The following is a 24,401-nucleotide window of genomic DNA, read 5'->3' as shown; positions in this document are numbered from 1 at the left end:
GTTAATATTTTGTCAAGGATTTTTGTGTCTGTGTTCATCAGAGATACTGGCCTATAGTTTTCTTTTTTTGTAATGTCTCTATCTGGTTTTGGCATCAGGGTAATGATGGCTTCATAGAATGAATTTGGAAGCTTCCTTCTCTTCAATTTTTTTTGTAGTAGTTTGAGAAGAATAATAGGTATTAACTCCTCTTTTATAGAATTCACCTGTGAAGCCATCTGATCCTGGACTTTAGTTTGTTGGGTGTTTTTTGATTTACTGATTCAATTTTATTATTGATAATCAGTTCAAATTTTCTATTTCTTTGTGATTCAGTTTTAGGAGGTTATACGTTTCTAGGAATTGATCCATTTCTTCTAGGTTGTCCAATTTGTTGGCATATAATTTTTTTTTCAACGTTTTTTATTTATTTTTGGGACAGAGAGAGACAGAGCATGAACAGGGGAGGGTCAGAGAGAGAGGGAGACACAGAATCGGAAATAGGCTCCAGGCTCCGAGCCATCAGCCCAGAGCCTGACGCGGGGCTCGAACTCACGGACCGCGAGATCGTGACCTGGCTGAAGTCGGAGGCTTAACCGACTGCGCCACCCAGGCGCCCCGGCATATAATTTTTTATAATCTTAAAATTGTTTGTATTTCTGTGATGTCAGTAGTTCTTTCTTCTTTTTTATTTCTGATTTTGAGTCTTTTTTTTTTTTTTTTTTAATGAATCTGGCCAGAGGTTTATGTTTCCAAAGAACCAGCTCCTGATTTCATTGATCTATTCTTTTTTTTGTTCATATTTTATTTATTTCTGCTCTAATCTTTATTATTTCCTTTCTTTCACTGGTTTTGGGTTTTGTTCTTGTCTACCCCCTTTAGGTGTAAGGGTAGATTGTTTATTTGATATTTTTCTTGCTTTTTGAGGTAAGCCTGTATTGCTATACATTTCCCTTTCAGGAGAGCTTTTGCTACATCCCAAAGATTTTGGAGTGTTGTGTTTTCATTTTCATTTGTATCCGTGTATTTTTTTATTTCTTCTTTGAATTTTTGGTTAATCCATTCATTGTTCAGTAGCATGGTATTTAACTTCTCTATTTGTGTTCTTTCTTGAGTTTTTTGTTGTGATATCTAGTTTCACAGCTTGTGGTCAGAAAAGATACATGGTATGACTTCAGTTCTTTTTGAATTTGTTGAGACTTGTTTTGTGGCCTAACGTGTGCTCTGTTCTGGAGAATATTCCATGTGCAGTTGAAGTGTGTATTCTGTTTTAGGATGGAATGTTTTGAGTATATCTGTTAGATCCTTCTAGTCCAATGTATCATTCAAAGCCGGTGTTTCCTTGTTGATTTTCTGTTTGGATGATCTGTCCATTGATGTAAGTGGGGTGTTAAAGTACCCTACTATTATTGTATTACTTTTTATTACTTTCTTTATATTTGTTATTAGATGCTTTTATTTATTTGGGTGCTTTAATGTTGGGTGCGTAAATATATACAATTGTTATGTCTTCTTATTGGATCATTCCCTTTGGTTATATAGTGTCTTTTCTTTCTTCTTCTTTTTTTTTTTTTTTTTTTTTTTTGTAATCTCTTGTTATAGCCTTTGTTTTAAAGTCTATTTTGTCCAATATAGATATTGCTACCCTGGCTTTCTTTCACTTCCATTTGCATGATAAATGCTTTTCCATCCCTTTTTGTCTACATGTGTCTTAAGGTCTGAAGTGAGTCTCTTATAGGCAGCAATAGATTGGTCTTGCTTTTTTATCCATTCTGTCACCCTCTGTCTTTTGATTGGAGCATTTAGTCCATTTACATTCAGAGTAATTATTGATAGGTATGTACTTATCGCCATTTTGTTACCTATTTTATGATTGTTTTTGTAGTTCTCTGCTTCTTGCTCTTTTCTGTTTTTTTATGCTTTTCTTTAGTGATATACTTGTATTCCTTCCTTGTCTATTACTTGTTTTTGATTTGTGTTTAACATTACGTTAATATATAATATCTGCATATAGCAGTCTATATTAAGTTGTCGGTCACTTAAATTTGAACCTATTCCTTACCCCCTCACACATATGTTTTAAGTATATGGTGCCCTACTTTGTATCCTTTTACTTTGTGAATTCCTTGACTGATTTTTATAAATAATAACTTATTGGAGGGGGGGGCACCTGGATGGCTTAGTCAGTTAAGAGTCTGACTCTTGATCTCTGCTCAGGTCATGATCTCATGATTCATGAGTTCGAGCCTCACATCACTGTCAGTGCAGAGCCTGCTTACGATTCTGTCTCTCTCTCTTTCTGCCCTTCCCCACTTGCATGTGTTTGTTCACTCACTTTCAATAAATAAACTTAAGGAAAAAATACTTTAGGGGTGCCTGTGGCTCAGTCAGTAAGCATCTGACTTTGGCTCAGGTCTTCATCTCACGGTTCACGAGTTTGACCCCTGTGTTGGGCTCTGTGCTGACAGCTTGGAGCCTGGAGCCTGCTTGGATTCTGTGTCTCCCTCTCTACCCCTCCCCCGCTCGTGCTCTCTCTCAAAAATAAATAAAACTATTAAAAAAGAAAAGAAAAAACACTTTAAAAAATATACTTATTTGTATTGCTTTCATGCTTCTTAACTTTTCTTACTTCTACTTATAGTGTTTCCTTTCCACTCAAAAAGTCCTTTTTAACACTTGTAGGGCTGGTGTAGTGGTCATGAACTCCTTAAATATTTGTCTGTCTAGGAAACCCCATCTCTCCTTCCATTCTGAATGAAAGTCTTGCTGGATAGAATATTAGAGTATTGTTGGCTGCAGGTTTTTTTCCTTTCAGCACTCTGAGTATATCATTGCTCCTTCGGGCCTTCAAAGTTTCTGCTGAAAAACGAGCTGACAGCCTTATGCGGTTTCCCTTGTATGTAGCTGTTTGGTTTGTTTTTGTTTTTTTTTTCTCTTGCTGCTTTTAAAATTCTCTCTTTATCACTGCTTTTTCCCATTTTAATTACCATGTGTCTTGATATGGACCACCTCCCTGAGTTGATTTTATTGGGGGCTTTCTGTGCCTCCTAGACTGGATTTCTGTTTCCTTTAACCAGTTTCAGGAAGTTTTTAGTTACTAGTGTTTCAAATAAATTTTCTGCCCCCTTTTCTCTTTTTTTTCTCCTTCTGGGATCCCTGTAATGCAAATGTTATTATGTTTGATGGTGTTGCTTAGTCCCCTGAGTCTTTCTCATTTTTTTATTATTTTTTTCTCTGTCCTTTACAGCTTGTTTTCCATGACTCTTTTCTCCAAGTTGCTGATTCCTTCTTGTGTTTCCTCTAGTCTACCATTTGTTCCTCTAGTGATACTGTTATCTCTTTAGTCTTTGTCTTCATCTATAATGTGTAGTTAATTCATTTAATTTTTATACAACACAATATGGAATGTGCTGTTATTAGTAACTTCTCTGTTTGGGTAAACAATACAGTGATTGCTATATTAAAACATATATCAGTTTGAAAAATACTGCCATATACATATATGTGCTTATTCATGGAGGTGGTATTTAATTTTTAAGTCTTGGATAAATCTAGGAAAGAGCCATTTCAGATATTTCTTATCTTTTTCTATGAAATGTGATAAGAGGCTTATTTTTTTTGTTTGCTTATTTTTAAAAATCAAAGTGAGTTTTAAAACAATGTTAAAAGCATAAGAAACAAAAGTTAACACTGTGGACTTAAAAAGAGAACTAAATACGATGAAATAAGAAGACATTTCTACAGGCACTTTGAACTTGAGATTCTGTGGAAAATCTGTACTTACTTAGAAACATACCAGGGGTGCTTGGGTGGCTCAGTCAGTTAAGTGTCTGCCTTTGGCTCAGGTCATGATCTTACAGTTCGTGGGTTCAAGGTCCATGTCAGGCTCTGCACTGGTCGCTCAGAGTCTGGAGCCTGCTTCAGATTCTGTGTTCCCCTCTCTCGCTCTGCCCCTCCACTGCTTGTGCACTCTCTCTCTCAAAAAAACAAACAAACAAACAAACAAACAAAAAACCTTTGTATTTGCCATACTTTCCGAGTAGGATGACAGTCACCCATCCTTTTACTTATTCTCTACTCTCTCCCCATTTTCTCCTGAGAAAAGTGTGTTGATCCTGCAGGTCCCAGCAGGGTTTCCCCTTCTTTTTCACCAGTGTTCTTTTACTTTTATAACATTTGTACACTCCTCTAGAATGCAGTCATTGCATTATATTTTGCTATATATTTGCATGTGTCTTCTTCATTGCACTGAATTCCTTGGCTCTTACTCAGCTTGTTATCTCATGTTCTTAACCAGAGGCACACTGGTACAATAGGTATTTATTAAAAGTTTGTCATATTATAGATGTGTAAACATTTAAAGCTGTTTTTTAAATGAAACCAAAGGTCCTCGGCTTTTTGTGTGTGTGTGAAAGTTTTGCAATCTCTTAAGTAATTTTAAATGACTTTTAAATTAATATTAAATGGTCTTCACAATGTATTTATGATTATGGCTGTTTAATATAAACTTTTTTAAACTGCCTTCCAAAATTTATTCTGATTTTAAAACTTGAGGTTTTAGGTTGACAGTCCCCATATTTTCACATCAAAAATTAGAACATAATCATCTGGCAAAATTGTTCTGTTTTATTTTTTATATTCTGTGAGTAAAAGGTACCCTGAAGTATAGTTTGGATGCTAAGATACTGGAATTTCCAGATCCTTCAGCTTCAGTGAGGGAGAGTAGTTCCACTGGTAAATACAGAAAAAAATAAAATCAAATCTTGTTATCTTGTTATACTCTTTAAGTATTTCTTTTGTTAAGTGACTTATTCTTTCTTTGGTTAGGCCAATTTTTCAAATTCTAGATATTTAACCACCACATTAACCACCACTTAACTTGGAAATAAAAGGGGCTTTCCTCCAAATAAATTTATACTATGAAAATTTGCCAACCTAGTAATAATGCTTGTTGTTGAATTTGGAAGTATTGGTGCTTCAGATATAGTGGTATCAGAAATAGTGATATCAGTATTTAGTCTTTATCAATAAAAATTACCTTATGTAAAAGTAGTGCTTAAAAGATTGATTTATTTTGGACCATGTGATTAGTGATCCCATAAGAATTTATGAAGGGTAATTCTTAGAACAGGGGTAGCTGTACATACTATTAACATGGAAGAATTGTCTGTTTCTCTTGTGGTAAAATTTTAATTAGTGATTTAAGAGAAAACTGCAAATCTGTCATTTATCTGTTTTTGGTGTTTTAACTATTGTGTTTGCAGAACATTTCTAGAATGCCCATAATCCAAAAAGGATAGTGCCTTACAAAAATGTACAACAGATAGTTTTTAAAATATGAAAGAATGATTGAGGTAAATAAAATGAATAAGGAATAATGTGGAAGTATAGGCGAGGTTAACCTACTGAGAATTCCTGTATACTTGTTAGATGGGAGTTACAAATTTAGCTCATAATCACCATGAATTTTCTAGAAAGGAAGTACTCCACTCCTTCAAAATATTTTCTTTCAGTGTGTCATCTGATAAATGAAATGAACCTTTCCAGGCTTAGTTTATTTCACACTTAACCCTTAGGTGGGTTTATTTAGTCCCTAAGTAGAATTCAGAAGGATAATTGGACTTGAATGAGAAAAAAATTCGTCTTTATTTTCAGTCACTTATAATTAAAATTTAGTAGTTTTCTTCTATTAATATGGGCAGCTAAACCCATATGACATTTTCACTCATAAAAATTAAAGATTTGGGTGTTACAGTTACCATCTATACCTCAGAATATTGATTCTCATTACTGTAAAATTACCATAGTTATTAGATTCACTGCTACATCCTCATTATTTAATTTTACTTAAGAAACATGTTACTATATCAGTGTTTTAAGTATTTTGATAAACATGTTTCAGTGTGTAATTTTATTGTATTCCTTTGTATTTCAGTTTATTTATTTAAAGCATTATTTTGAAAAGGTATCCGTATACTTCACCAAATTGCTAAAGGGATTTATGATCCAGAAAGTATTTTAGAATCTCTGACTTAGAGAAAGAAACTACACAGGGGTTGTGTGAGGTTAGATTCTTCCTTTCAAAACTCATATTTATTCAATAATTGGATTATTTGAATAGTCACTGAAATTCAACATAAATAATGTTAAAGTCATAAATATTTTTTGTAGAGAAGTTAATAGTTATTTGAAAACATTATTTAGTAACAATAAGCATGCATTTCCAGGGAGTTCTTAGAACTTGTGTTATTACAGCTAGCACAATACTGTAGTTTTTTTGTTTAATGTATTTTAATTATTTAAGGAACAATTGACTCTGAAGTTCCCATATTATATGTATTGTACATACTAACATATAAGTAAGTAAAGTCTGTCAGTTAAGATCACTTAAGGTTGGCTGTCTAGCCTTTTTTGGTGAAGAAACTTCAGTCATTTAATAGATTATTCAGAGCCTACTTTTGCCCTTAGCACACCTGATGGTTTCACATATTATAGTACTGTCATATCCATTAATAGTAATGAAATACTACTTGTGTTTATTGAAATATCTTTTATAACTGTTGGCTCTCACAAGCTGATTTTATGCCAACCACTTACACTAATTTTATCTGTTCATATATTCTACTTTAAAAGTTATAGAGTATGGCTACCTGGATATTGTAATTAATCTCTCAACCTTGAAAACATTTTTTTTTACATGTTGGGTAAATCTTAAAAATGTCAAAGAACTGATAAAGCCAAAATGCAAATTCTGACAGGAACCCAGAAAAGTTATCAGAGCTCAACGTTGCCTTTGTCCTGAGAGTGTTTGTCCAAACTGGCAAACTTAAACTTTGGTTTTCATGCTCCAATGATACAGTTGAAGCTCCAAATAAGCTGCTTTCTCAGTTTAAGGGTGATCCAGAGTAAATCTACCCCATTCGCCCAGAGTGTGACAGGCCCCAGCAAGTTGAAACTACAGGACATCCCTCTGAAGCATACTCATAGTCCAAATTTACATCCCTAGGGTAATCCAAAAATCTTCAGACCCTAAATTTATTTAATTGAAAGTGGCCCTACACTGGTGGTACACCTGGTTGCTGGACAGAAGCAAAAATAAATACCTTTGCTCAAAAATCTTCATATGTAATATAAGAAAAATAAACAGTTCAGAGTAAAAACTAAGTGGGGGAGCCTGAGTGGCTCAGCCAGTTAAGCGTCCGACTTCAGCTCAGGTCATGATCTCGCAGTTCGTGAGTTTGAGCCCCACATCAGGCTCTATGCTGACAGCTCGGAGCCTGGAGCCTGCTTCGGATTCTGTGTCTCCCTCTGTCTCTGTTCCTCCCCCGCTCATGCTCTGTCTCTCTCTCTCCTTCAAAAATAAATAAAAACATTAAAAAAACAAACAAACAAAAACTAAGCATGTATGGAAACAAAGTGCAAAGATCTAAAGCCAGCAGATAGCAAGAACAGATCTATAAAGGCCTCAGATACTAGAATTTATAAAATTTATAAGATTTTTTATAACATAAACTACATTTTAAGAAGAAAAGAATTACTTGAAAATTTCTATAGGGACTAGAAATTTCATGATCTTGTCAGCCATTTGCAAAGTCACAATTAAAAAAATAGGACTTCTGGAAATAATAAAATAATTAAATAACTTAGTGTATAGCATGAATTGAAGAGTAAATTATTGAATTGGTTGATACAGATTGTGAAATTATCCATAATGCCACATCCTGATAATACAGTATTCAAAAAATAGAATTAAAATGGTTGAAGATGCAGAAGATAAAATGATGAGAAGGTCTAACTTGTTACTAGAGTTGCAGGAGAGGAGAGAATGGGAAAGCAAACCCTTAATAAAAGAAATCTAAAGATGTATTTCAGGCAGAAGGAAAATGATCCCAGATGGAAAATCTGAGGTCAAAGAAGGAATTAAGAAGTAAAAAAAAAAAAAAAACACACACACACACACACAAAAAACTGGTAAATATGTTGGTAAATCTAGACATTTTTACAATAGGATACACAGACTAACATAAGTTGTGTGGTTAACAGATTTTTAAGTGTCCTGAAAGCCTTTATTGGTCTAAGAGAAGGCTAAGGTTATCAATAAATACACATTTTCTTGAAAGAGTAGAAACTGAAATTTTCAAATCAGCCAAATGAAAAAATATATATATAATTGTTAAAATTGTAAAGGAAAAATCTAAAACCAGTTCTCAACCTTGGCTATACAATACATCCACTTGAGGAACTGTTAAAAATCCTAATGTTCAGACTTCATCTTACACCAATTAAATCAGGATGTCTGAGTGATTTTAGAAGCTCCCAGGGTGATTCTAAGCAAAGTAAGGAATGGGAGAAAAGAAATAGAACTGATAGAGGAGATGGAAAAGTGTAAAAGAAGATAACAGCAACAAATGTCAGTAAATCACTTTAAAAGTAAATGATCTAAATACTCTAGTTAAAAGTAGATTGTCAGACTGGATTTAAAAATTCAATTTATACTGCTTTTGAGAGACAGGTCCAAATCATGAGACTTAATAAATATTATTTTTATAGATAAAGGAGATTTTTCCCAAAATGATAGAAGGTGTGAATTTATAGGAAAATAGAATAATGTTTAGTTTGTATGTGCCTAAGAGTGCAACTTTAATATACATAAAACAAAAATTGACAGACAAATCTACAGTTGTTTTCAGACAGATTTATTTTTCCCATTATTATAGTTTGATAAATTTCAAACCTCTAAGGAAAATTATGAGTATTACAACCAATACCTTTATATTCATTACTTAAGATTCATTAATAGTAAATATTTTGCTACATTTGTTTCATATCTATGTATGTAGACACATTTTTCCTTTTTTTCCCCCTGAACTCATTTGAGTTACTTCATCACTAAATACTTGAGCATGTGTCACCAGAGATCAGGGGACATTTGCCTACATAGCCACAATACAATTGTCATCACGCTCTGGAAATTTAACATTGGTTAATATAGTTATGTAAAAAACAGGTCATATTCAAATTTTCCAGATTGTTGTAATAGTATTTATAACTGTAGGTAGGTTGTTTGATCCAAGAACCAATCAAAGTTTACATAGTTAGTTGAATTATCTCTTAGGCTTCATTAATCTAGAAAGTTACCTGTGGCATAGCTTCATATTAAACATATATGGTACACAGATGATACTGTGTTCTCAAATGTATCAGTAAGAGGGCACATGTCAGTTTGTCCCATTCTCAGTGATGTTAAATTTGATTATTTGACTAATGTGGTGTCTATCAGATTTCTTCACTGTAGAGGTTTCTATATTCTGTAGGGCTATACATGAAGACTGAGTGAATTTCCTGTTTCTTGACAATTTTCACCAGTAGCTTTAGCATCTGTTAATGATTTTGCTTGCATCAAGTTTGTTTTTGTTTTACTGTAGTTTTTAGAAAATGGTAATTTTTCAGTATCTAACTAGCTTAAACATTTATTGGTTCACATTCTTCTGTAAAGAACAACTTTCCTTTTGGCTGTGTCAGTACGACAGCAACATCCTAAATAAATTCAGGATTTCTTTGCATTTCTTTCTGTCCTTAAAACATTACCTATTGAAATTATTATAGTCAGAATGTTATGTTAAGAAGCTACTGATTTTTTTTCCCCTCCCTGTTACTTAATATATAGCTAAGTTCCTTAGTTTTTCCTCTTTCTGTGTTTTTAACTACCCCTGTGATTTAATTTTACTTTTTGAATATGTAAAACATTGACTTTAAAAGTCTGAACTACAAAGTAGGTACACAAAGGAAGGTATACTTAGATGTCCCATACTTTGCTTAAAACATCCACCTAGTTTCCAGATCCTCTGAGGTTTTGTTAATTCTGGTTTTCCATTCTGAGTTTCTTGCAAAAACGAAAGGAATAATATCCTTTCAAACCAGTTTACAGAGATCTTTCTTTTCTGCTTCTTTAAAAACAAATGGATGACTTTTTTTGTTGTTTTAATGTTTATATATTATTGACAGAGACAAAGCATGAGCATGGGTGGGGGGGAGGGGGGCGGGGCAGAGAGAGGAAAAGACACATAATCTGAAGCAGGCTCCAGGCTCTGAGCTGTTAGCGGGGCTGGAATTCACAAACTGCAAGATCATGACCTGGGCCGAGGTCGGACGCTTAACCAACTGAGCCACCCAGGTGTCCCACAAATGGATGACTTTTGACATACCTTCTCAAGAACTGAGAGAGCAAGCACTCAGAAGCAGTAAGACTACAGAATATTTGAACAACATGATTAACAAACTTGCCCTAATGGTCAAATATAGAAAGTATACCCCAGAACTGCAAAGCAATATTTCAACTGTACATGTAACTTTTGTAAAAATATTTTATAAAAATTTATAAAACAGATGTCAGTAAGATTCAGACCTTTGAGGGGCGCCTAGGTGGCTCAGTCGGTTATGCGTCTGACTTCAGCTCAGGTCATGGTCTCGCAGTTTATGGGATTGAGCTGAGTGTCAGTTCCGAGCCTGCTTGGGATTCTCTCTCTCCCTCTCTCTCTCTGCCCCTCCCCTGCTCATGCATACCTGCACACTCTCAAAATAAACTTTAAAAAAAAATGTTGAGGGGTGCCTCGGTGGCTCAGTGGGTTGAGTGTCTGACTCGATTTCTGCTTGGATCATGATCCCAGGGTCATGGGATTGAGCCCTGCCTCAGACTCTGCACTGAGTGTGGAGCCTGCTTTAAGATATTCTCCCTTTCTCTCCCTCTCTCTCCCGCTCTCTCTCTCTCTCTCTCTCTCTCTCTCTCTGGAGGCAATAAGAGACTGTTAAATACAAAGAATAAACTGAGGGTTGATGGGAATGGGGGGGGGTGGGGAAAATGGGAGCTAGGCATTAGGGAGGACACTTTTTGGGATGAGCCCTGGGTGTTATATGTAAGTGATGAATCACTGGATTCTACTCCTGAAGCCAAGACTACACTGTATGTTAACTAACTTGAGAATAAACTTAAAAAAAAAAAAAAAAAATTCTCTCTCTCCCTCTCTCTGTCTCTGTCTCTCTCTCTCCCTCTCCCTCTCCCCCACTCTTGGGCTCTCTCTCTGTGTGAAATAAAAAAAATAAAATAAATTTTTCAAAATGTTGGAAATTTCAGAGTATATTCATTTTTTTTTTAAATATACCTGACACACAGTGTTACTTTAGTTTCAGGTGTATAGCATAGTGATTTGACAACTTTATACCTTATGCTGTGATCACAAATATGCCTACCATCTGTCACCATGCAATGCTATCACAATACCATTGACTGTATTCCCCATGCTATACCTTTTATCCCTGTGACTTATTCATTCCATAACTGGAAGCCTCTGTATCCCCACTGCCATTTCACTCATTTTACCCATTCCCCCTGCCTTCTCTGGCAACCATCAGTTTGCTCTCTGTATTTATGGGTCCATTTCTGTTTTTGTTTATTCATTTGCTTTTTAGATTCCACATATAAGTGAAATCATGTGGAATTCATCCTTCTCTGTCTGACTTACTTCACTTAGCTTAATACTCTCTAGGTCCTTCCATAGTGTCACAAATGGCAAGGTTTCAATCTTTTTTATGGCTGAGTAATATTCCTGTGTGTGTGTGTGTGTGTGTGTGTGTGTGTGTGCGCACGCCACATCTTTATCCATTTATCTACCAATGGAAACGGGAAACAGGTTGCTTCCATGTTTTGGCTACTGTACATAATGCTGCAGTAAACATAGGGGTGCATTTTTCTTTTCAAAAAATTATTTTCATATTTGGGTAAATACTCAGCAGTGGAACTACTGGATCATATGGTAGCTCTATTTTTAATTTTTTGAGGAATTTCCTTACTGTTTTCCACAAGGCTACACCAGTCTGCATTCCCACCAGCAGTGCACAAGGGTTCCTTTTTTCTCCACATCCTTGCCAACACTTGTTATTTCTTGTTTTTTTGATTCTAGCCATTTTGACAGGTGTTAATAATAGCTCACTGGGGTTTTGATTTGCATTTCTCTAATTAGTGATGTTGAGCATCTTCCAGATGTCTTTTGGTCATCTGTATGTCTTCTTTGGAAAAATGTCTCTTCAGATCCTCTGCCCATTTTTTAATTGGATTATTTGTTTTTGGTGTTGAGTTGTATGCTTGAGGAGATGTATCTACAAAAATATTGCTTGGACCAATGTTAAAGGGTTTACTGCCCAGGTTTCCTTTGGAGAGTTTTATGGTTTCATGTCTCACATTTTAGTCTTTAATTAATTTTGAGTTTATTTTTGTGTATGGTGTAAGAAAGTTGTCCAGTTCTATTCTTTTGCATGTAGCTGTCTAGTTTTCCAAATATTTCTTAATGAGATGGTCTTTTTCCATTGTATATTTTTTGCTTCTTTGTTATAGATTAATTGACCATTTAAGCTTGGGTTGATTTCTGAACTCTTTTTTCTTACAGTGATCTATTGTCTGATTTTGTGCCAGTAACATACTGTTTGATTACTACAGCTTTGTAGTATATCTTGAAATCTGGGATTATGATACCTTCAGCTTTTTCTTCCTTCTCAAGATTGTTTTGGTGATTCAGGGTCTTCTGCGGTTCCATACAAATTTAGTATTTTTTGTTCTAGTTTGAAAAATGCTTTTAGTATTTTGATAGGGGTTGCACTGAATTTGGGATTGCTTTGGGTAGTATGGATGTTTTAGCAGTATTCTTCCATGGTTATGAAGTATCTTTCCATTGGTCTGTTTTATCTTCAGTTTCTTTCATCATTGTTTTATAGTTTTCAGAGGACAGGTCTTTCCCCTCCTTGGTTAAGTTTATTTCTAGGTATTTTATAGTTTTTGTTGTGATGGTAAATGGGATAGTTTTTCTGCTATTTTATTAATAGTGTAAGAAACATAACCAATTTCTGTGTATTAATTTTGTATCCTAAAACTTTACTGAATTCATTTATTCTAGTAGTTCTTTGGTATAGTATTCAGCGTTTTTTATTTATACTGTCATGTCATCTGCAAATAATGAGAGTTTTGCTTCTTCCTTACCAGTTTGGATGCTTTTTATTTCTTTTCCCTGTGTGATTGCCGTGGCTGGGACTTCCAGTACTATGTTGAATAAAAGTGGTGAGAGTGGACATCCTTGTCTCCTTCTTGATCTTAGAGGAAAGGCTTTCATTTTTTCTACCATTGAATATGATGTTAGCTCTGGGTTTTTGATATGTGACCTTTATTATGTTGAGGTTTTTCCCTCTAAACTGACTTTTTTGAGAGTTTTTATCACTAACAGATGTTGAATTTTGTCAGATGCTTTTTCTGCATCTATTGAGATAAGATTTTTATCCTTTTTGTTGATGCTCTGTATCATGTTGATTTGCTGATATTGGAGCATCCTTGCATCCCTGGAGTACTTCCCACTTGATCATGGTGAATGATCCTTTTGGATTGTTGAATGCAAAGATTTGCTAATATTCTGTTAAGGATATTTGCAGCTGTTTATCAAGAACATTGGCCCATAGTTTTCTGTTTTTTGTAGTGTCTTTAGTAATTCTGGCCTTGTAGAATGAATTTGGGAATCTTTCTTCCTCATCAGGTTTTTGGACTACTTGAAGAGGAATAGATATTAATTTTTCTTCAAATAATGATAGACTTCACTTGTGAATCCACATAGTCCTTGACTTATCTTTATTGGGAGGTTTTTTTTTTTTTTTATTGCTGACTGAATTTTGTTACTAACAATCAATGTATTCAGATTTTCTATGTCTTGCTGATTCAGTTTTGGAAGATTGTGTATTTCTAGGAATTTATCCATTTTTTTGTAAGTTGTCCAATTTTTGACATATAATTTTCCTAATATTGTCTTTTGTTTCTCTTTCATTTCTGATTTATTTGAATCCTCTTTTTCCTGGTAAGTCTGTCTGAAGGTTTATCAACTTCATTTATCTTTTCAAAGAATCACCTCTTGGTTTTATTGATGTTTTCTTTTGTTGGGTCTCTTTAATTTATTTCTGCTCCAATCTTTATTATTTCCTTCCTTTTACTAACGTTGGCCTTTGTTCTTTTTCTAGTTTCTTTAGGTATAAGGTTAGATTGTTTCTTGTGGTATACCTGTGTCACTCTAAATGTCCTTTTAGAACTGCTTTCCCTGTATCCAGATTATGAACCATTGTATTCTTGTTTTCATTTTGCTCCATATACCTTTGATTTCTTTATCAACTCATTGGCTGTTTAGTAGCATGTTGTTTAATCTCCACTTGGGTTTTTTCCAGTTTTTTTTCTTGTGATTGATTTCTAGTTTCATACCTTTGTGGTCAGAAAAGATGCATGATATGATTTCAATGTTAAATTTATTGAGACTTGCATTGTGGCCCAACACATGATCTGTCCTGGAGAATGTTTCCTGTATACTTGAAAAGAATGATTATTCTGTTGTTTTTAGATGAAGTGTTCTGTGTTTATCTGTTAAGTTCATCTGGTCTCATGTGTTACTCAGAGGTTTTTTTTGTTGATTTTCTGCCTGGTTGATGTATCCATTGGTGCAGGTAGGGTGTTAAAGTCCTATTGTTACTATGTTATTCTCAGTTTTTCCATTTATATATTCATATTTGCTTTATGTCTTCAGGTCCTCCAGTGTTGAGAGCATAGATAATTACAATTGCTAAATCCAGTTGTTGGATTGACCCCTTTATCATTAGATAGTACCTTTGTGTTTTGTTAGTCTCTGTTTTAAGGTCTACTTTGTCTAATACAAGTATTGGTACCATGGCCTTCCCCTCCCCCTCCCCCCCCCTTGCTTCCATTTGCATGGAATTTCTCTTCTCATCCTTTCACTTTCAGTCTGTGTGTAAATCTAAAGTGAGTCTCCTGAGGGCAGCGTATAGATACATCTTGTTTTTTATCCATTCCACCATCCTTTATCTTTCAGTTGATGCATTTAGACCATTTACATTTAAAGTAATTATTATTGATAGGTGTCTCCTTATTGTCATTTAGTTAATTTTTTCCTGGTATTTCTAGTTCTCTCTCTTTCCTTCTTCTTCTCTTGGTCTGTTTGTGACTGAAGACTTTCTGTAGTATTCTTGATTTTTTTCCCTTTATTTTTTGTGTAACTATCATAGATTTTGTGTTTGTGGTTACCGTAAGGTTCATATAAAGCATCCTAAGTGTTTAACAGTCTTAAGTTAATGGTCACTTAAGTTAGAACACATTTTAAAAGAACTTTTTACTACCCCCCCACCACATTTTATATATATGTTGCCATATTTTACATATTTTTATTGATAATTTTCTTCTTATGGCCTCTTCTTTTCCACTTAAAGTATTCCCTTTAACATTTCCTATAAGGCTAGTTCAGTGGTGATAAACTCCTTTAACTTTTGTTTGGGAGACTTTCTTTCTCCTTCAATTCTGAATGATAATCATGCTGGAAAGAGTATTCTTCATTGCAGGTTTTTTCCTTTCAGTTCTTTGAATATAAGGATTGCCTTATGGGGTTTCCATTATATATAACTTTTTGTTTCTCTCTTGCTTCTTTTCTCAGTCTTTAACCTCTAACATTTTAATTACCACATGTCACAGTATGGACCTCCTTTATGTAATCAGCAATGAAGCATGAAACTTTTAAAAACATTTATGCAAGAAAGAAGAATGTCACATAAGCAAATGTGTAGTACAAAACTATATTATTTAGGCATGTGGCCATAGGTTAAGACTGTAAAAGGAAATGAAGAGTATGATTACCATGAAAATCAACATAGTGGCTACCATTACATGAAGGGCTGAGGGATGTCATCAGGGAGTGTCATGCTTCCAGGGTGTAGGCAATGTTTTATTTCTTGACCTGGATGGTAATTACTTGGATGTTGACTTTGTGATTATTTAAACTGTAAATATGCTTGATGCAAATAAAAAATTAAGGAGCTAAACCAAAGAATTTGAAATGAACTTAGAGCATACTGATAATTAATAAGTCCATGGTACTGCTATTGGTGGTTGTTATCATAATGTTGAATTAACTTGAATGATTTAGAATACTCCATCCAGATAGAAAATTTAATTTACAAGAAGCACTTTTTAAGAGACTATCAGAAATGTTTTGCTATCCAGTTTACCAGAACCAACTATTATATAATTTAATATGAGAAAAATTCTACTTTTACTATGTTCAGGAAGATCACTAGTGGATGAGCCACAAAAAATTCCATCTGTGGCATTAACAGCTAACAATATTTACCACTTTTTGAGCACTTGCCATGTGGCAGATATTGGTCAAGTATTACAAATGTGTGATCTCATTTAATCTTGGAAATAACTCATTAGTGTGGGTACCCCATTAGTGTGTCCCCATATTACACGTGTCAAGGGCAGAATCTGGTTTTGATCTTAATCTCTCTGATTCCAGAACTCTTGTTCTTAGTCCCTATAATCTTGAGGCTAGGGTTATCTAATACTGTATATATAATGTTACTATTGTTCTAGATTTTCATTTATTCTAACTTGTTATGATTTGGGTATTCAAGTTTTTATCAATTTAGCAACAAACGTCAGCTAAATACCAGGTATTTCTGTGGCCACTATCTACTGGATCTTTTGCTCTGTTTAGCAGCTTGGAACCTGTGCCACAGGAGTTTACTGGCCTTACTTCCTTGAACCTAATGTATTGCACTATTTCAAGTATTACCAAACTGAATTCTCAACTTTACACATTTTTTGTGTTCTATGCATCACCCAAACTACATACTAATTTGTTTCCTGAGTGGCTGTAGTACATGAAATTACGTATTGAGCCCTATGAGCAGCTCTTTTCACTGGTGGAGTTGCTAGCTATTCCTTTCAAGAACTAACATTCATCTGGAGGTCATTGTCAGAAGTATTGAGGTTTTCTACAGATACAGAAAATGAAGGGCCTCTTAGTTAACTTCCTATTATAACCCTAGACCCTTATAGCTCTTCTTCACATGAGTTTTTAAAATTTATTGACAAAAATATTTTAATTCATATTGTTTTTATGTTGCTATACACTGCCATGTACTCTGTGAAATGGTGAGTATGGCCATTTCTATAAAATGTTAGGACATGAAGCTCTTGGTAAAAAATGTAATCCCTAGTTCTTGCATTCCTTTTCTGGAAAAAAAAATCAACCTTGTTACTTTAACTTCTGGTACCTTTTTCAGCTTAACCTTCTGTCAATAGTTTAATGTCTCCCAGTGGATCCAAAGGAAAATGGTAGCCAAGATGTCAGGAAGAGAACCTGTACAGGTTTTCTCTACCCTTACATTTCAAACCAAGATTCTATTTTTACCCAATTATTCTCCTATATTTTATTTTTCCAGTATGTTCTCATAAATCTTGTAAAGGAAATTGTATTATCACTGGAAATGGCATATTGTCTCCCGCTTAATTTTATTATTGCTTTACTGTCTGAACACTGGGAGTGTGGGCTTGGGTCCAATAAAAAATCCACTGTTTTCTTTATTCTTAATTGCTGCTACATAGATTGTTATAAAGTTGGTTGCCTGCATTGAGTATCATAGTTATTTCTGATTTCGTTTACCTTCTTTTTCTACCATTTTTTGGGCATGAGCACACAATTAAAATTTTTCCTTCAAAAATATGATTTGTGATTTCCTCTTTGATCTCTTGTAATTTACAGAGACAAATTAAACTGAAGTCCAAAGATATTATTATTGACTAATGAGATTTGATTGGTGAAGGCATTCTTTATCTGTAAGGAAAATTTTCAAAGAGTGGTCTCGGGATTTTAGACACTTGAGGATTTCTGTGGGTGAAAAATTATTTTTACAATAATACTAACTTTATTTATTCTTTCTCTCATGAGTATAAAGTAGAGTTTTCCAAACTATAGGGTGTGTGATGTTACAACAGCCTGAACACAAAAGCCCATATGAGAATTCATCTGTCTTCTATTATGCCAGGCATTAAAGAGACTTGAAAAAATGTGAAACATCTCTTCATTTTTTATTATCTTTCTAATCTAGATTTTTCATTTAAGGAGTATAATATACATTTTTAAAATCCCATTGCTTATGTTAAATTGTTTTTTCACTATTCAGTTTTCATATGGTATTATTGGTACCTACATCCCACATGTACGAAAGGTCTGTAGGTCCTCAGTTATGTTTAAATGTGTAAAAGGATCTTGAGACCAAAAACTTAGTCAATGATTTACCTTATTTTTTTCTCAAATGTTTGAATTTTTTTCTTATATTTGGTTTTATCCTATAAAAGGCAAACTGAAAATAATCTATTTTTAGGTTGCTACAGACCTCAGGAAAGATCAGATTACTTGATGTTGGCAGCTGCTTTAACCCATTTCTGAAGTTTGAAGAATTTCTAACTGTTGGCATAGATATTGTACCTGCTGTAGAGGTATGCATAGTTCTATTTTGTTTTGAGACTTGAAGATCTTACGCATATACTTACCAAGAAAAAAGCATTGTCTTTACATTACTGAAATAGCAAGTATGTTTCCTATGCACAAGTTGATAAATTTTTAGTCAAAAGCGAATTCGTATTCCATGAAAATTGTTGAGCATTTAGTTGACAAATATGGTACTGGTTAAAATAATACTGGCTTTTATTTTGTTTCCTGGTGGTCTATTTTTGCAATCAAGAGACTAATAAATTGCAAAGATTTCCAGGTAGCTATAAGGTTTGGGCTTTTTGTTTGTTGTATTTATCCTTTTTTGAAGTGTACTGTGAAATGGAGCCATTATGGAATAATGTCCAGAGCAAGGACTTTGGAGACCATCAAAACTTTATTAAATCGCAGCTATTTGTACATAGATGAAACTAGTTAAATTGTTTTCTCTACTTTTAAAATAGTTTTTCTCTTCATGACATAATTTGTTTGCCATTTTACTTTTGATAAAGCATTACACACCAAAAATTGACAAATTGAATTTAAAAAAAAAAATGTCTTAATGTTTATTTTTGACAGAGAGAGCAAGGGAGGGGCAGAGAGAGACAGAGAATCTGAAATAGGCTCCAAGCTCTGAGCTGTCAACATAGCACCCGACCTGGGTCTCAAACTCACAGACCATAAGATCATGCCCTGAGCCAAACTCGGAAGCTTAACCAACTGAGCCACCCACGTGCCCCACAAATTGCATTTTTAATGTTTTAAAGAGAGTATGTGTTACAGTGTAAACTGGGTTAGGGATTGGTTTTCAGTCTGCTATATGCCTCGCACCTAGGAATGCCTAGTACATGAAGTACTCATTAAACACTTCTTGAACAAAATAATGGAATCTTATGTTCAACCTGGGATTCCATCTCTGAGCCTCTTTCCTCATCTGTATGGTGGAGTTAGTGATGGAGCACATTTCATAGCACCATTGTAATATGTACTTGAGAAGAAGTATTTAAAACACCTAGCACAGTGCCTGTTACTTAAGTGAGTGCTAGATGGTTGCCATTATTATTGAAAAGTTCCTGCATGGAGATTCAACTTTCATTTGAATTTTTTCTTGAATTTTTAATGAAGAAATGCTAATAAAACTTACCATTATCTCTACTTCTGAAAGGTGGACAAATGTTTGCTTTATGGTAAAACAGCTGTTTTAGGGTAAAACAGCCCTACTATTGTACCATCATTCGGCCTTTAGAGTGTCTAGGACATGACCCAGAGAAGGAATCCCAAGCAGGGCCCAAATGTTTCCCTGAGTTGTGGGGACAGAGCTGAGAGTCCTGGGGAGAATAAGGCAGCTAGGGTTCCTAGGAAAGAGTACCAATTATATGAGAGCTGCACAGAGGGAAAACTCCAGAGACCTGGAGGGCCAAGAGTCCTCCTTGAGTTCTCAGCTGAGTACTCATCAGTTTATGACATGAATGAGAAAACTACAAGAGACTTTAAGTACCACTCGGAAAGGGTAGAGGTTTTAGGGCCTGGTACTCACATAGGGTGGAAATAGTACCTGTTTCCATCAGCCACACTGGAAACCTAAAAAATCACAGTGCATTGGGTCAAGTACAAAGAAGAATCTTGCCTGAGTACCGGAAAATAATTAGCTTTAGATTGAATAGTGGTCTAGTCCCACCTAACAAATCATAGAAGACCCCAAAGGATCAAAGTGTTTCCAGGTAATTTAACTGCATCCCAGAACAAAGCTCAAGAATATTTATAGCAGTACAATGCCATCCAGCACCCAGAAAGGTAAAAATCCACCATGTTGGACATCCAATAAAGAAATAGGCAGCCATAGGACCCATGGCGAGGAGATAAATCAATAGAGACCAACCCTAAACTGACAGAGATGTTAAAATTAGGAAACAAGGACATTAAAATAGGCTCAGTATGCCTGTATCCTATATGTACAAAAAGTTTAGAGACACAGAACATACTTTAAATACCAAATGTAACTTCTAGAGATAGATACTATCATACTCTGCCCTCTTGATCTCCTGGCTCTGTAGGCTAAAGGATCATGTGTTCCTTATACCATGGCAATGTAATAGTATAGTCCATATCACCCAGAAAGGAGCTCATACTCCCTGTCTGGCACCTCAGTTTTTGTGACCACTGTCAGAGTAAATCTCTGTATCACCTGGCTCTGGTGGCCAGTGAAACTTAACACTCATGGGTCCCACAGAACTGTTATCAATGAGGAAAGTTCCTAAACAGCTGTCACCCCTAGGGCACAGCAAGAGGCATCAGACCCAGGAGCTCAGTTTTACTGTGAAGGAAGATTATTAGCTAATCACCACGACTGCAGCCTGAGTGGCAGACTTCTAATTAAACACAAGTCATGTGGCTGACTATAATCCTTTCCAGAGATTTCTGAGGGTGGGCACTGTCTTTGAGCTCAGTCTCTGCTGTGCTAAGTGCCATGGTCTCCTGGAGGGGAGCTATACACACATCTATTGTGCCAGTTTTTGCAGCTGCCTCCTGGGGAACACCCCTTGGTCACCTGGCTCTGGGATGGGGGTAGAGGACTTGCATTCTTGGGTCCCATGAGACCCTGGCAGTTGGAGAGATTGTTCTTGGCAGGTTAGCAGGCTCCCACCCCGAGAGCACTGCACAGACAGCAGACTGAAGCACATTCCCCAATATTTCTGTGAAGGAGACCTCTTTGCTTCTTCTGGGGCTTTAGCCTGGAGACCTGTTTCAGGTTTGGCACACATTTAATGTCAAACAGACGTGCTCTCAAGAAACATAGACTGAGGATGCCATCTTGCATTCCCCCTCTGCCTCGCTCCACCTCACTACTGTCACCCAGAAAAGACCTTACACACTCATCTGGAGCCCTGATCTCTTTGCCACCCAGGGGATGCCTCCAGATTGCCTGGTTCTCAAGGCCGGAGGGGGCTTACATTTGTGGTCCCACAGGACTGTATATATTTGCATATTTTTAAAACCTGATGCCTGAAGGTCTGGCTTCTAGTCAGCCTGAATCTAGGTGCTGAGATCATCCCCCACCAAGACACTGACAGGTCTTAACACATCCTCAACTACTGGGAGCTATTAAAAATGTAATAGGCTGCTTGGACAAGCATAAAGGTTTGAAAGACAACCAAGATCTGAGGCAGGGTTGAATAACAAGTTTCATCTCCTAATAAGACCACCCCTTCAAGACTGGCTTCAAGAGGCTATGGTGTCATCTGCTATATAGAAACCAACAGAGTCAAGTAAAATGAAGAAAGAGAGGAATACATTCCAAATGGAAAAAAACAAGTTACAAGTACAGGAGGAAAATATTAATGAAATGGAGATAAGTAATTTAGATTCATTGTCAGGTAAAGTAATGGTCATGAAGATGCTCACCAAACTGGGGAGAAGAATGAATTAACACAGTGAGAACTTCAACAAAGAGACGGAAAATATTAGAAGATACCAAGTAGAAGTCACAGAGCTTTAGAATATAAATACTGAATTAAAAAATACACCAGAGGCATTCAACATGAGACTAGAAGTAGCAGAAGCATCAATCAACTTGAAGACAAGGCAGTGGAACTCACACATTCAGAGCAGCATAAAGAAAAAGAATGAAAAAAAGGAGATAATATTAAAAGCAGCAAGAGAAAAACAACTTACTACATACAAATGAACTCCCTTAAGTCAAGTCTATAAGCAGATTTTCCAGCAGGAACTTTGCAGGCCAGATGAGTGTAGCATTTTATATTCACGGGACTGAAAGAAAAAATATTGCCACCCAAGGACTTTACCTGGCAAAGTTACCATTCAGAAGTGGAGAAGCCATTACAACACTGATGAAAAAAATTGGAGACGACACATACGTTGGGAGAGCAAATATTGTTTAAACATCTACACTACCGAGAGCAATCTACACATTTAACGTAATCCCTGTCAAAATACCAACAGCATTTTTTCATGGAACTAGAACAAAGACCCCTAAAATTGTACAGAACCACAAAAGACCTGAATAGCTAAAGCAGTCTTGAAAAATAAAAATAAAACTGCAAGTATCACAATTCCAGCTTCAGGTTATAGTTGAAAGCTGTAGTAATCCAAACAGTGATGTACTGGCATATAAACATAGACACTCAGATCAACAGAATACAATAGAAAAACTAGAAATAAACCCACAATTATGTCAATTAATCTTTGACAAAGAAGGAATGAACATCCAATGGGAAAAAAAGTCTCTTCAGCAAATAACATTTGGAAAATTGGAAAATTACATGCAAAAGAATAAAACTAGACAACTTTCTCATTATACACAAAAATAAACTCGAAATGGATTAAAAACCAAAATGTGATACCTGAAACCATAATTAAGTTCTAGAAAAGACTATAAGCAGTAATTTCTCTTATGACATCAGCCATAATAACATTTTTCTAGATTGGTCTCCTAAGGCAAGAGAAACAAAAGCAAAGGTAAACCAGTAGGACTACATCAAAATATAAAGCTTCTGCACAGTGAAGGAAACAATCAACAAAACTAAAAGACAACCTACTGAATGGGAGAAGATATTTTGCAACAAATTCCATTAATGGTTAGTACTCAAAATATAAAACTTATACAACTCAACACCCAAAAAATAATCCAATCAAAAAATGTGCAAAAGGTATGAACAAACACTTCTCCAAGAAGACACACAGATGACCAACAGACACATCAAAAGATGCTCAACATCACTTACAAGGCAAATGCAAATCAAAACTACAATGAGCTATCACCTCACACCTGTCAGAATAAATTGTGGAAGCAGCCCAAGTGTCCATCAATAGGTGAATGGTCAAAGTGGTGTGTGTATGTTTGTGTGTATACATACACACACACACATACATACATACAATAGAATATTAGCCATAAAAAATGAAATCTTGCCACTTGCAACAGTGTGCATGGAGCTAGTCAGAGAAAGTGCTAATGCAAAATAAACCAGTCAGAGAAAGACAAGTACCATATGATCTCACTCTTATGTGGAATAAGAAACAAATGAGCGAAGGAGGAAAAAAAGAGAGAGAGAGAGAAAGCAACAAACCTAGAAACAGACTCTTAACCATAGAGAACTGACAGTTGTCAGAGAGGAGGTGGATAGATAGGCAAAATAGGTGATGGGGATTAAAGAGCCACTTATGAAAAAAATAAAGCATTTTGGGGATAATTGAGGACATTTGGGTATGTACTGCATATTTAAAATCAACAGTAAATGTCTAGGTGTGAATAGAAAAAAAAAAAAGGAGAAAGGGAGTTTTCCAGACCAACAAAGCTAGAAGAGTTCATCACCACTTACCTGGCCCTTGAAGTTATGTTAAAAGAACTTCTTTAGGGGCGGGCGCCTGGGTGGCTCAGTCGGTTAAGCATCCGACTTCGGCTCAGGTCACGATCTCGCGGTCTGTGAGTTCGAGCCCTGCATCAGGCTCTGTGCTGACAGCTCAGAGCCTGGAGCCTGTTTCTGATTCTGTGTCTCCCTCTCTCTCTGACCCTCCCCGTTCATGCTGTCTCTCCCTGTCTCATAAATAAATAAATAAATAAATAAATAAATAAAACTTCTTTAAACTGAAAATAAAGAGCAGTAATTAGTATTTTAAAAATATGAAAGAATAAAACTCACTGCAAAGGTTAACATATAGTAAACATAATAGTTTAGTCACTTATAAAGTATGAAGATTAAAAGACAAAAATGGTAAAAAAAAAAAAATAAGTGTGATTATAATAGTTAAAGGGCACACAAGATTTAAAGATACAAAATGTGGTATGAAAATGTAAAACATGGGGATGAGTAATCATGTTAAGCTTCACAATGGGATCAACCTTAAGTTGTCAACTTAAAATAGACTCTTAGAGATCTGAGTTGCTGTATGTAATCTCATAGTAACCACAAAGCAAAAATTTATACTAAATATACGAAAGAGAAAGAGAAAGGAAAATAAGCATACCACTAAGAAAGTCATCAAACCACAAAGGAAGAGAGCAAGAGAAGAAACCAACAGAGTAGAACTACAGAAAACCATAAA

At 35.3% G+C, this 24,401-nt stretch overlaps 1 protein-coding gene across 1 annotated transcript in view; it reads left to right on the top strand.

Annotated features, from left to right (window-relative positions):
* BMT2 (base methyltransferase of 25S rRNA 2 homolog) overlaps positions 1–24,401 on the top strand; it is a 91,155-nt gene that overhangs the window by 57,069 nt on the left and 9,685 nt on the right. The window contains exon 4 of the mRNA XM_015540684.2: positions 18,232–18,346. Within this exon, the coding sequence (XP_015396170.2) occupies positions 18,232–18,346 (115 nt within the window). The remainder of the gene's footprint in view (positions 1–18,231; positions 18,347–24,401) is intronic.

The sequence above is a fragment of the Panthera tigris genome, chromosome A2 (assembly GCF_018350195.1).
Source record: "Panthera tigris isolate Pti1 chromosome A2, P.tigris_Pti1_mat1.1, whole genome shotgun sequence".
In the NCBI taxonomy this organism is placed as follows: domain Eukaryota; kingdom Metazoa; phylum Chordata; class Mammalia; order Carnivora; family Felidae; genus Panthera; species Panthera tigris.
This window is presented reverse-complemented; position numbering and strand designations above follow the sequence as displayed.